Source organism: Rana temporaria, chromosome 5 (assembly GCF_905171775.1).
Source record: "Rana temporaria chromosome 5, aRanTem1.1, whole genome shotgun sequence".
Taxonomy (NCBI): Eukaryota; Metazoa; Chordata; class Amphibia; order Anura; family Ranidae; genus Rana; species Rana temporaria.
The window spans coordinates 390,702,984-390,717,845 of NC_053493.1; the positions used below are offsets into that span (position 1 = coordinate 390,702,984).

At 46.2% G+C, this 14,862-nt stretch overlaps 1 protein-coding gene across 2 annotated transcripts in view; it reads right to left on the bottom strand.

Moving 5' to 3' along the window:
• Positions 1-3,990: 3,990 nt before the first annotated feature.
• DEPTOR (DEP domain containing MTOR interacting protein) overlaps positions 3,991-14,862 on the bottom strand; it is a 173,754-nt gene continuing 162,882 nt past the window's right edge. For both annotated transcript variants that reach the window (XM_040354915.1, XM_040354916.1), the window contains exon 10: positions 3,991-5,170. In XM_040354915.1, the coding sequence (XP_040210849.1) occupies positions 5,042-5,170 (129 nt within the window). In that variant the 3' untranslated portion in view covers positions 3,991-5,041. The remainder of the gene's footprint in view (positions 5,171-14,862) is intronic.

Below are 14,862 nucleotides of genomic sequence, written 5' to 3' on the forward strand. Positions count from 1 at the left end.
GTTTTCACCAATCTGACTTTTACATGTATTCTTATTGGTCGATCCACTACAGAAACACACCTCCCAACTTTCTGAGATGGTAACGAGGGACACCTATGAGAAAAAGTATGTAGGGATAGGACACACCCCTTGCCACGCCTCCTTTAACCACTTCACCCCCGGAAGACTTGGCTGCTCAATGACCGGGACATTTTTTGCGATACGGAACTGAGTCGCTTTAACTGACAATTCCGCGGTCGCGTGACATTGTACCCAACATTTTCTTTTTTTTCCCCCACAAATGGTTTTTTTTTGGTGGTATTTGATCATCTCTGCCTTTTTTTTTTTTTTGCGCTATAAACAAAAAAAAGAGCGACAATTTAAAAAAAAAAAAAAAGCACAATATTTTGTACTTTTTGCTATAATAACTATCCCAATTTTTTTTCAAAAAAGCTATTTTTTTTCTCAGTCTAGGCCGATATGTATCCTTCTACATATTTTTGGTAATTAAAAAAAAAATATATCACAATAAGCGTTTATTGATTGGTTTGCGCAAAAGTTATAGCGTCTACAAAATAGGGGATAGATTTATGGCATTGTTATTATTATGGCATTGTTATTATTATTTTTTTTACTAGTAATAGCAGCGATCTGCGATTTTTATTGGTACTGCGACATTATGGCGGACACATTGGACACTTTTGACACATTTTTGGAACCATTGGCATTTATATGTGCTATAAAAAAACACTGATTACCGTATTTATCGGCGTATACCGCACACTTTTTTGCCCTGAAAATCAGGGCAAAATCGTGGGTGTGCGGTATACGCCGATACCCGCGCCGAGTTTTGAATACTGCGCCGACATATACCGAGCGCAGTACACTCGGGTATAGTCGGCCAGTCTCGGCTCCTTCCGCGCTCACGTCCTGGACGTACAGGACGTCAGCGCGGGTAGCCGAGCATTGCCGACAATACACGAGTGTACTGTGCTCTGTATATGTCGGCGCAGTATTCAAACTCGGCGCGGGAAACGAGCGGGAAGGACGCGAGGACGCCGCACCCGCCGAAGAGAACACCGGACCCGCCGCAGAAGGACACCCGAAGCCGCAGAAGGCCACCCGAAGCCGCAGAAGGACGCCGGACCCGCCGAAGAGGACACCCGAAGCCGCAGAAGGACGCCGGACCCGCCGAAGAGGACACCCGAAGCCGCAGAAGGACGCCGGACCCGACTAGGCCGCCGCGCAAGACACCAAAACTGTAAGTACAAAAAAAACTTTTTTTCCACAGGATTGGGAGCCACTTTAGGGGTGCGCGGTATACGCGGGAGAGCGTTATACCGCGATAAATACGGTACTGTGTAAATGTCACTGGACGGGGTTAACACTAGGGGGCGATCAAGGGGTTAACCGTGTTCCCTAGTGTGTGTTCTAACTATGGGGGGAGGGAACTCACTATAGGAGATGACAGATCGTGGTTCCCAGCTTGTAGGAACTCACGATCTGCATCTCCTCTCAGAACAGAACAGAGACGCGTGTGTGTGTGTGTGTGTACACACATGTCCCTGTTCTCCCTCTTTTGCCCGCGATAGCTCGTGTCCAGCGGTCATCGCAAACCCCCGGTTACGAGCTTTGGCATCCGCGCAGTGCATTGGGCACGTGCTCACGCATTTTACATACAACTATAAAGATTCTTCCAAAATGCGGGACAAATGAGGAGGAATGAGGGACAGAGGTACTTTGCTCAAAATGAGGGACAGTCCCTCAAAATCAGGGACCATTGGGAGCTATGCAGAAATGCTGCGCCCTCTGGTGGACTCTCCCGAGAAGTATATAAAACCTACAAACTGGTAACACAAATAGCTCAGCTGAAAAGCCCACCTAGTATGGCATACCGGTAGGGGTACTAGGGGGGGTGGGGGGGGTGGTATCTCTCTACTAGATTCCCAGAGAGACCTGCAAAGACCCAGAGAATAATCGATCCTTATCCCACTCCACCAAAAACAGAATGCCCCTTTAATCTCTTAGCTTAACATCATACAATCAGTTGTGTACAAATGTGATTCAAGTATTTAATTTCTCCATTATCTCTGTGGCTGTAATGAAGGAAAGAACATATAGAGACACAAATATCTACTGAATCTAACTGTACTAGGTGGTGCTGATTAACAATGAGCCTTAATAAAACGCGGCAGCCAGGAAGTGTCTCTATAGCAGCCAATCACATTCCAGGTGTCATTTTTCCAAAAGCAGGTTACACCAACTTTTCACCATCAATGATCAGGTTTAAAAAATTGTTCTTAGAACATAACGTTGGTATAAATTCAGAACAAACTGGAACCTGCACAGTGAAAAAGGCCATTTCCTTGTCTATAATTTGTTAAATGCATATGCGTAACTGTGTGTGGCCACACTTCCCCTTCCCTATTAAGGGGATAAAGTTTTGGGCTCCATTGCACTTAGCTTTTGTAGCAAAAGTCTTGTTTGCAGAGCTCAATAGCTCAAGCTGAAATGTATAAACACAAGTGTGTAATGGCTTGTTTACATGTGCATTGGTTTTTGCCACCCCTTTGAAAAGCAATCTGCAGTGGATGGCTTTTCAAAGTCATTGAACAGGCAGCTCTGAGGTGATTTGACACTTCTTGAACCTATGTTTTAATGAATGAAAGCCCGCAGCTCCATGCCATGACTGTGTACAATACATGTGGTTGCAAGGCAGTTTCACTTACTTGAATGGGTCACCTTTGGCTGTGGTTCCATCCTCTCTCTACTTTCCCATCCAGCCATCATTGCACAGTTTGGGTGGGCAGTCGTTTTGCGTAAAAATGTATATAAACTGCCTGTTTTTTACATACCTATGGCTGTCCATACGAACATAGCTTAAGAGCCCTTTCACACTGACAGCGCGGCCGCATTAGAGGTAAAGCGCTGCTAGTTTTAGAGGTGCTTTACCTTTGTTTTAGAGGTGCTTTTCGGCCACTAGCAGGGTGCGGCTGAATAAAGGGTTAAAAGCGCAGCTGCCGAGACACTTTTGCAGGTGCTTCAGCAAAGCTGCCCATTGATTTCAATGGGCAGGGGCGCTTTAAGAGCAGTGTATACGCTGCGCCTAAAGCGCGCGAAAGATGGACATTTTCATTTTTTTTCCTGCCAGCGCAGCGCCCCAGTGTGAAAGCACTCAGGCTTTCACACTGGGACTGCAGATGAGGCATTATTCAGGCGCTTTAGGCCGATCGGACAGGATTCCAGCGTACATTTGCCCGCCAGACCGTTTTCGAGCGGACAAATGTTTCTAAACATGTTTCTAAACATGTTTAGAAACAGCCCGCTGGAATCCTGTCCGTCGGACATGTTCGGTCGTCTGTACAGACTTACCGTACATGTCCCAGCGGCCGCTATCCCTCGCATGCGTCGAATGACTTTGACGCATGCGTGGAAGCATTGAACTGCGCGGATTTCTGTATGATGGTGTGTACAGCCATCATACAGAAATCTCCGGGCGGGCATGTCCGCTGAAAACGGTCCGGCGGACCGTTTTCATCGGACATGTTTGCCCGTCTGTACGCTATTTTTTTTGCCCGTCTGTATCACTATTTTTTACAACGTTTTTATTGCGCTGCACTATTTTCTTATACATATTTTGCACTTTTTGGATTTTTTGATTGTCCTGTCAGTGTTCAGCTTGCAATTGTGAGGGGGGAGGTTCATTATTATTATTATTATTATTTTTGCGCTGATTGCACTCTTTGGTTTTCCATATTGTGCTTGATCTGTGAAAAATTTCCATGTGAGACTCTCCAGATGGATGCTGTCATTGCCTGAAGTCTGGGTTGTATATTTGTTCCGGGGCAATGGCATCACATTGAGTAAAACTGGCCAAAGATGGATCAAAATTCAGGCGGTTCAGCAGTGATTGGACAAATGTTGATCCATGTGTGGCCAATCCCGCGCAATAGAAGTTGAGAAAAGTCTAATGATCGACTTAGAACGGGCTTGTTGGGAAATCTTTCTCTCTTAGTGGTTTCAGCTGCTGATGAGTGTATTCTGAGTCCTGCTGTTAGAATATAATGGCATAGTGGGGAATGAAGAGTGGGCAAGGAAGAGTGGGCAAGGAAGAGTGGGCAAGGAAGAGTGGGCAAGGAAGAGTGGGCAAGGAAGAGTGGGCAAGGAAGAGTGGGCAAGGAAGAGTGGGCAAGGAAGAGTGGGCAAGGAAGAGTGGGCAAGGAAGAGTGGGCAAGGAAGAGTGGGCAAGGAAGAGTGGGCAAGGAAGAGTGGGCACTCCTCCATCCACCTTGCTTGTGTGGATAGGGGAATCAGTTTGGTTTTTAGCTGTTGGCCAGCCTAAATCTGAATAGGTGCAGCTTTATTGCCTTGGAAGTCTTTTACAAGCCAGAAGATGGCAGCTTCCATCAGAGGCTTCTCACAAACATATTTTGACACCCTTTCAGTACAGTTTGCTTTTTGTTTGGAGAAATAAAAAGGAAATGGTCCTTTTACTGTGCAGGCTTTGAAAATAATATCCAACATTCGGAGAGGAAAAGTCACAGTGGTTTTGTATGCTCAGTAATCATTATGGGAAGAGAAAATCTCTCATCTTTTGCCAAACCCTATGAGACATCCGCCTCTAAGTTTGCCTTTTGATAATAAATGGACATACGTGATTGGCTGATAAAGGCTGGTCGCACACAAGGCCCGTTGCTAGATTTACAGACATCACTGTGATTGTGTAATGGCACTTCTTGAATGTTAGGCATTCACAATATATTCCATTTCCACACATAGCACACATACAGTACATAGAGAAATATTAGCACAGCTTATTCTTTGTGAGAACATCAGAAACAACAACATAGTCCAGTTTTTTATGTTTCTTTTCAAGTTTCACCTTGGAGCAGCGGAGGCTTATTGAGGCTCAGAAACCAAAAATTGAAGAACGGTGGCAGGAGGGGAGGGCTGGTCTGGACGGAACTGGCAACTTTCCCAACACAGAATAACAGAGAATTGGTTTTGCTTTGGTTAAGAACAGCCGGAACGGCCACATTCCCCCTCCTGCACTTCCCGCAATTCACGGTTCTACCTCCTCCATCACTTCCATGACAATGGTCCGCGGGCCGGTAAGGACGAGGTTGCTGACAGCTCTGAAATGACAATGTAGGACGTTGAGGCCATTCACGGATACCACAAAGTGGCGGATCTGAAAGTAGAACAAAAACAGGAATATAATCAAAATAGTTGAATAAAGATGCAAAAATGTGCAGGAATTGTGTGCAAAGTGCAGGAACTCATAGCAACCAAGTGGAAATGATGGCAACATGGCGGCATAGTGATTTACACTGTTGCTTGCAACACCAATATCCAAAGTTAAAGTGCAACTGAAATTTTAGTACATTTATAGGTAGATTCACGTACGACGGCTTAACTTTGTGCGGGCGTAACGTATGTTATTTACGCTACGCCGCCACAAGTTAGAGAGGCAAGTGCAGTATTCACAAAGCACTTGCTCCGTAAGTTGCGGCGACGTAGCGTAAATTGGCCTGCGTAAGCCCACCTAATTCAAATGTGTAAGAGGTGGGCGTGTTTTATGGAAATTATTCGTGATCTCACGTAAATGAGGTTTCGAACGAACGGACAGCCGCCAAATTTTTCACGTTTTACGTCGTTTGCGTAACTCCTCCGTGAATGGGACTGGGCGTAAGTTACGTTCACGTCGAAAGCATTGACTTTTTGCGACGTGAAATCACGTCGCAAAAAGTCAATGCTTTCGACGTGAACGTAACTTACGCCCAGCCCCATTCACGGACGAGTTACGCAAACAACGTAAAACCTGATAAATTTGACGGCTGTCCGACGTCCATACTTAACATTGGCTGCACCATCTTTTTGGTGGTTTATCTTTACGCCTGAAAAGCCTTACGTAAGCGGCATATCTGTACTGCGACGGGCGAGCGTACGTTCGTGAATAGGCGTATCTTGCCGATTTACATATTCTAGGCGTAAATCAGCGTACACGCCCCTAGCGGACAGCGTAAATAGACAGCTAAAATACGACGGCATCCCTGCTGAACCGGACAAATTTCGAACCATCTAGGGCCAACTTAACTCTCTTCCCTATTAGCAGTGTCGCTAATGAATGTCTTCCCCTGCACTAGGAGCAGTGTCATATGAGCTTCTTTCTAAAGCAGCAGTATTGATGCCCATCTTGACCCTCATTCATGAGCAGTGTCACTACCGGCTCTCGTATGCTGCCCTAAGAGCAGTGCCACGTCTGCCCATCATGACCCTCATTCATGAGCAGTGTCACTACCGGCTCTCCTCCGCTGCCCAGCATCCCCCAACCTAACAATAATGGATATACCCCCTGCACTACCGATTCTGAACCAGGAGGAGGTCTGAACATCATCAATCTTTCCTCCCATAGCCTCACAGCAGTAGAGCATGAGGTCCTGTCATTGGGACTTTCCTTCTGTCCTAATATGGGTACGAATATATTTGATGCTGTTAAAGACATACATTTGTTTGCCCGTAGGCTATTTTACAAAAGCCTATATGTAAAACATATTGATCCACTCAAAGAGTTGGCCCCCAACCTTAAGGCAGCAGATTTCAAAGCCCTTAGGGATCTAAATCTCCTACTTCAGGAGAATGAGACATTGGATGGAGCTTGGGAGGACGAGGATTTGGAGGAAATGGATAATGAGGATAACATCAAAAATAAGGATCCAATGTCCAGATTCAAACGAAGATCAAATAAATTTCCTTTGCTTAATCAAAATCCAGCCATTTCCCACTTCGTCAGAGAAACTGCCAAAGAGCTTGAAGCTATGAAAAAGGACAGTGTCCATTCAAATCTAAGTTCCGAACAACAACTAGCTTTGAAAACTCTTAGAAATCTTCCAGATATTACTATCAAAGCCTCTGACAAAGGGGGAAATGTGGTCTTGATGAACAACAGTAATTATGAGCGAATGTGTCTCAAAATCCTAAACAACAAACAATGCTATCTTAAAATTTCGCCAGCTCAGGTTGATGGCTTTAATAAACAATTTTATGATCTCGTCGATGACTTTTTTCATCGAGGAGTCATAATTAAAGACCTATGGGACTTTATAAGGGTTCAACATCCCAGACAACCCACCTTCTATGCTCTCCCCAAGGTCCACAAAAACCTTGTGGACCCTCCAGGGAGACCCATAATATCGGGTAATGGCTCAATCTCTGAAGGTGTCAGTGAGGTCATTGACCAATATTTGAGACCACACGTTCTCAACCTACCATCTTACACCAAAGATACAATACATCTTCTACAGATGCTTGAAGATATGACGATACCGACGGACGCCATTTTGGTCTCCGTCGACGTTGAGACCCTGTACAACAGCATTCCCCATTCATTTGGGTTGAGGGCTGTTGAACAGGTTCTCAAGCAGCAGCCAACTACTGATTTCAAGTTTAACACCTTCATCCTTACTATGTTAGAATTTATTTTGTACCATAACACCTTTCTCTTCCAGGGCTCCCACTACCTCCAGGTACAGGGTGTGGCTATGGGAACGTGCTGCGCACCTTCCTACGCCAACCTGTACCTGGGGGAGTGGGAGCGGGATTTCCTCCTGGGAGAGAATGCGTCGATGTGCGCTGCTCATATTTTGATTTGGCAGCGTTACATCGACGACATTTTTATTATTTGGGATGGACCGCAAAGTGGCCTCGACGAACTTCTGAGACTTATGAATATCAACAAATTTAATTTGTTTTTTTACCATGTCTCATGATCAATTAGAAATCAGTTTTTTGGACATCAAAATCAAAAAAGACCCCGATGGTAAATTTTATTCCACTCTGTTTAGGAAAGAGACCGACGGGAATACCATATTACATGCGGGTAGCTTTCACCCCGAACCTCTCAAGAGGTCTATACCCTATAGCCAGTTCCTTAGAATCAGGAGAAACTGTTCGATGGAAGATGACTTCCACGAACAATGCAATGCACTCTCTCTCCGGCTATCCGCTAGGGGGTACACAAAAACTTGTCTACGGAAAGCGTTTAACAGAGTTAAAGCCCTACACAGACGCAAGTTGATTTTTAAAACCAAATCACAAAATGTTAGGTCTGAAGAAAACAACTCAAGGATCATTTTGGGGTTCTCAAACGAGCATGCAAGAATTAGAAGGATAATAACAAAATTTTGGCCTATACTCACTGAGGACCCCATCCTCCAAAATTTACTCTTGGATAGACCTCAACTTACGTTTAAACGTGCGGACTCACTGGGGACCATTTTGGTCCGGAGTGAATACAAAGGCAACTCTGCCAAAGACCCCTGCAAGACCCATGGGACTTTCCCATGTGGACATTGCGCGCAATGTGAGGTCATTGGTAGGAGGACCACACTGGCATTGCCCAACGGGGAGACCCTCTCGTTGAAACATTTTGCCAACTGTACTACACGGGGGGTAGTCTACCTCATGCAGTGCCAGTGTGGTTCCTTCTACGTTGGCAAGACCAAACAACCATTTCATAAAAGAGTGGAAAAACACATGCATTCCATGAGAATTGGCAACTTGTATTTACCCCTTGGGAGACACGTGGCCAAAGCACATGGGTATCACATGCCCAAAGTCAACTTTTCCGTTCTTGACAGAATACATATCCCTCTACGTGGGGGGGACTGGAATAAGGTACTTCTCCAGCGCGAGATGCGCTGGATTAGACGCCTTAAAGCTACAATCTTTCCAGGACTTAATGAGATGGAGAGCTTTAGGCCCTTCTTAGAGGGGTTCAGTTCGGGGAAGACGGACTAGCCTCCATATGCCATTGGGAGATCATCCTCCTGCCCCTTCCCCCTCCCCCTTTTCCTGAATCGACCAACTGCCAAAATTCTCTTTTCCAAAAAACCCCCCCTTCCCCCCCCCCCCCCCCCCTTTCCCCCCCCCCCCCTCCCCCCCTCTTTTTCCCTACTTAGACCCTAACTGTACCCTTTGGGACACTGGGGCCTTAGGTTGAGATTTGTAAGAAGTAGGATTTACATTTATAAATTATTGTATGATTTTGATTTTGTAAATGTATGAGTCAAAAAGTCTTTCTTGGATTTATACATGAAATTTTTGATTGTAAACCTGTGATCAACTATTGATGATTTGTTGACAGTGCACCTTGTGGTTCTCCAACTAGGAGCCATATGTGATAGGTACCGCTTTTCAATCGGCCCTTTCTGGATGTTTTTTGGTGTCCGTGATGATCCCACTCCAACCAATCACAAGAGGGCTCCTCCATCCACTGCCGGGGGAGAGTAGCACCTTGGTGCCTGCCCCAGGGGCATTCCATGCCCTAGGGGCACTCTCTTACCCGGCAGTGGTGACTTTATCCCCCTTTTTCTAACTGTCAGACCCTTCATCTGCCAGTTCTTAAGTATTTAGGCATAGTTAACATCTTTGCCCTGTCTTTAGGAGTTCGCCCTCATTTCATGAAGCGTTCCTCCAATGGTCCTATTTTATTTGCCCTGCATTTATCCTTTGACCTTCCCATCTCCCCTGGTTCCTGGTCCAATGATGTCCCGAAATTGCAATTTTATTGTTGTCGTTTAAACACATGGACTACTCGGCTCTTTTGAGTGGGCAGTAATGTCCGCTCCTTTTGTGCGGACACTCTTTTGCTTTCCCCTGTCCGGTTGTTGAGCGCACTCCATTCGCGTCGTTGTGACGCGCACAATGGGCGGCTCCAATGTGTGCATTGCGTTCCGGTCCAGTCATCTGACATCTCGTGCACCTGATTGGGTGCGCTGCTGTCACATGACCTTTGGGATTTTGTGACTACACTAGACATCGTGGGTCATGTGCTGTGTGACGCACAGGATGTGCGTCACCAGCGGCATGGCCACGGTGTTGTGCCCTGACTGATTAGAGCTCGGTCACCTGACGCTGACGTCAGTAGTGGGCGCGCTGTTTGCACGCCAAACACGGTGGATTTGGTGGATAGGAGTCACGCTTGTTGACTTCTAATGTTTATCCATCGCTCCACCCATAAGCAATTACCCCATTTAATCCAAGGAACAGCTGTTATATCGCTGAAGTGAGTAGATCATTTACACCTGAGGCCCATCATCCTTAAAGTAAGTATAAAGGGAAGTCAGGGGGGTTCCTGTCAGCACTCATTTTCCTCCTTTCCCTTGTTGGAGTTGGAGGTCATTTTGGTTTCTGGTCAAGTTTGATTTTCATGACTGGAATGTTTGTTCATTTTTATTTGAGCTGATGCACTTGGAGTGGTAAGTACACTTTAGGGAGATTTTTTCTATTTTTAGCCTCACCTTTTAGTGAAGAATCTAATACCCTCCCTGTACATATCTACCTAAATCTCTCCTCAGCCATGACACCTCTTATTGTTCTATGACTGCTGACTCTGTTGTGGAGACTTATGTTATTCCACCCCCCCATGGTTATGGAGCCCTCTGGATTGGGGGATCGTTATGGACATTAAGCACACCATCTGGTTTGGTCGCCCTGATTGCGGGTCACCTACAAGCTCCATGGGGATGATCTAGGCGCTCTGTGTCTGGAAAGGGGTGAGTTCCACTTCCTTTTACATATTGAGCTTTCCATCTCTCCCCTTTTTTTCTCCACATGCTGCAAATGTCAAAAAACAAATCTTTGGTCACAGGTATATTTTATATGTATGTTATTATATACCCTTCTTTTGTTTTAGGAAAAACTCTTACTGCTTTCTGTTCCCTGAAGAAAGATGTATTACTGAGACATCTGAAACGCGTCGGATAAATGATCACCTATACCCTTAGCCTAGTCCTGGGGTGTGTGGTGATCCTCTAGCAGTAACAATTTTTTCAATCCGGAAATTTTTCATTTTTTTAAATAATGTTGTCATTATGAAATGTTTATGTTTTGAACTAATGTATTAAAATTTATATTTTTATGACCTAGTTGTCACAATCATTTTTTGGTTGCCCGAAAAATCTCACCTCACTTAGAGGTATTCATCTTTTTCTCCTCCGCTGCCCTAAGAGCAGTGCCACATCTGCATCTTTCCAACAAAGCAGTACTGATGCCCATCGTGACCCTCAGCCATGAGTAGTGTCACTACTTTCCATCTTCCCTTTGCTCTAGGAGCAATGTCACATTTGGTTCTTTCAAAAGCAGCAGTGCTGATGACTATCCTGACCCTCAACATGAGTGGCGTCACTGCTGACATTCATCCTCCCGCCCTAGAAGCAATGTAACATTTTTCTCTCTCCAATGCAGCAGTACTAATGGCTATGGGCCAGATTCTCAAAAGAGTTACGACGGTGTATCTCAGGAAACACCGTCGTATCTCTATTTTTGGCCCCGGGTATCTATGCGAGTGATTCCTAGAATAATTTTCGCATAGATACGGCCAAGATTCGACAGGTGTAAGTCACTTACACCGTCGGATCTTAGATGTAATTCGACGCTGGCCGCTAGGTGGCGCTTACGGTCAGTTCTCATTTGACTATGCAAATGAGCCTGATACGCCGATTCCCGAACGAATTTGCGCCGCGTAGTCGTCGTTTACGTCGTTTCCGTAAGCGTAAGGTTACCCCTGCTATATGAGGGGTAACCTTACACCAGTCTGCCGTATGCCATGTTAAGTATGGCGTCGGGTCAGCGTCGTCTTTTTCCGTCGGTTACGTTGTTTTACTAAGTCGTCCGCGAAATACGACTTTACGTCAATGACGCTCACGTCGGCGTCATTGACATTTTCCGTCGTGAGCTGGAGCATGTGCAGTGGGCTCTTTTTCCGCCCGGCGCATGCGCAGTTCGATCGGCGCGGGGGTGCGCTTAATTTGAATACAAGCCGCCCCCTTTGAATTACGCGGCCATACGCCGGGCCATTTACACTACGCCGCCGCAAATTACGGAGCAAGTGCTTGGAGAATAAGGCACTTGCTCCAGTAAGTTGCGGTGGCGTGGTGTAAATGGCTTACACTACGCCAACGCCGATTCTTTGAGAATCTGGCACTATGACCCTAATCCATGATTAATGTCACAACTGGCTCTTTTCCCCCACCCTAAGAGCAGTGTCACATCGGCCTCCTTTACAAATCAGCAGAATGAAGCCTATCTTGACCCTCAGCTATAAGCAGTGTCATTACTCACTCTCTTCATCTGCCCTAGGAGCAGTGTCACATCTTCTTCTTTCCAAAGCAGCAGTGCCTATCCTGACCCTCAACCTTAGCAATGTCACTGCCGACATTCTTCCTCCTGCCCTATGAGCAGTGTCAAATTTACCTCTCTAAAGCACAGGTACTGATACCTATTCGGACCTTCACCTATGAGCTGTATCACTACCGACTCCCAGCGGCGGTCCGTCCATAGAGGGCGCTGGAGCGCCGCCCCCTCTGGCTCCGCACCGCCACTGAAAATAACATGCATTCATGCATTGCATGAATGTATGTTATTATTGCCAGCCCAGCTGCCGCTGGTCTTATTCAAGGTGGCCGTACATTTTAGCGCCGACCACCTGAATAACGGCAGCTGGTTGGCTGTGCGGAAGTGCCTATCAGAGCCAGCGGCTCTGAAAGGCTTTCCGTGTACAGCCCTCGTCCTCCCGGATGTCTTATCCAGGGAACGTACGGGGTGCGTTCCTTGGATAAGACGGACGGCCGTCTCAGCCAATCAGGTTCGCCGATTCTGGTTATCGGTAACCTGATTGGCTGAAGTGTCGCCAAGGCGGGAGAAGAAGACATCGAGGGACGTCAAAGGATTAAGGTAAGTGCGTTTTACAGGGCACAGCAGCGACAATGGGCACAGAGGCGACAAAGGGCACAGAGGCATCAATGGGCACAGTAGTAACAATGGGCACAGAGGCATCAATGGGCACAGTAGTAACAATGGGCACAGAGGCATCAATGGGCACAGTAGTAACAATGGGCACAGAGGCATCAATGGGCACAGTAGTGACAATGGGCACAGTGGCATCAATGGGCACAGTGGCGACAATTAAAGGGCACAGTGGTGACAATTGGCACAGTGGTGACAATTGAGGGGCATAGTGGCGACAATTGGCACAGTGGCGACAATTGAGGGGCACAGTGGCTGCGTTTGATGGCATGACACAGTGGTGACAATTGATGGCACAGTGGATGCATTTGATGGCATGGCACAGTGACTGCGTTTGATGGCATGGCACAGCGACTGCGTTTGATGGCATGGCACAGCGACTGCGTTTGATGGCATGGCACAGCGACTGCGTTTGATGGCATGGCACAGCGACTGCGTTTGATGGCATGGCACAGCGACTGCGTTTGATGGCATGGCACAGCGACTGCGTTTGATGGCATGGCACAGTGACTGCGTTTGATGGCATGGCACAGTGACTGCGTTTGATGGCATGGCACAGTGGTGCAAATTGATGGCATAGTGACTGCATTTGATGGCATGGCACAGTGGTGATAATTGATGGCACAGTGGCTGCGTTTGATGGCATGGCACAGTGACTGCATTTGATGGCATGGCACAGTGGTGCGAATTGATGGCATAGTGACTGCATTTGATGGCATGGCACAGTGGTGATAATTGATGGCACAGAGGCCGAGTTTGATGGCATGGCAGTGGCACAGTGGTGACAATTGATGGCACAGTGGCTGCATTTGATGGGCACAGTGAGGCTGCAATTTTTTTTTTTTTACGTTTGCGCCCCCCCAAAAATTTTGAGCACCAGCCGCCACTGCCGACTCTCCTCCCCTTGCCCTCGGAGCAGCGTCACATCTACCTAATGATTTGGACCAGTGCACAAAGCAAGGTACACGGAGATATGGATGAGTGAGTTGGGGTGGAGGAACTTGACTGGCCTGCACAAAGTCTTGAACTCAACCCGATAGAACACCTTTGGGAGGAATTAGAGCGGAGACTGCAAGCCACGAATTTCCGATAGAATTTTTTTCAGTCGGACTTGTTCTCCTTCTAAGTTCATCGGAATTTCCAAAGGAAAAACTCGGATGGGGCACACACATGGTCGGAATATTCGATGAAAAAATTCCGTCTGACGTTTTTCATCGGAAATTCTGATCGAGTGTACAAGGCATTCGAATATTCAAGCGATTATTAGTACTATTAGCCATTGCTCTAGGTGCAACAACTGCCCAGAACTGCCAGCTTCTCTGCGCTCCAGCAATCCGGATGAAGTCAGTTACACAGTTGGCAGCAGCGAGTGTTTCAGCAGTGATTTCCAGAACAACTGGGTGGTTATCAGCCTGAAAGAAGCCAGAAGGAACGCAGTTTATTTCATTTCAGTATTTCGTTCAGCACAAAGTCCTATTCAGCCACGACAAGCCTCACACTGCTGGCAGGACGCCACAGACAATGAAAGGCTGGCAAAGGATGGAGGAGGTTTGCAGGGTACAAGTAACAGGCTCGGCTCTGCCAGTAATCACCAGTCTGAATCGGCTCATTTCTGGTTTCTGCTGTTTTTGCACATAAGATATAACTGATCCACTGATCTCATAATCATGGGATTAGAGAGTAGGAGTAACCTAATATTAACAGATTGTGAAAAATAAACATTACAATTGCACAAAGTAGAAATGTCATACTTCACCGTTTTTACATGTGAATCTAAAAACATTAATAAAAACATTGAAAAAAAATATATATATATAAATATCTTAAAGAAAAATTGAAGCCGTATGCAAAAAATATGCATAACTCCATACTTAAGTCACTGATTGGGACACTTTTTATACCATTTATCTCACGTCTACACTCATTTCTCCATTGTATCTATCGAAGGAGCCATGTTTGTTAATAAGATGGACTGTATAGTGTCTGCGTTTGTTCATTTCCATTACATGATGGTGCGCTACATGCAGAGTTCCAGGGTGCACTTGGTACATAGTACAGAGTTTAGGGGTGCGCTAT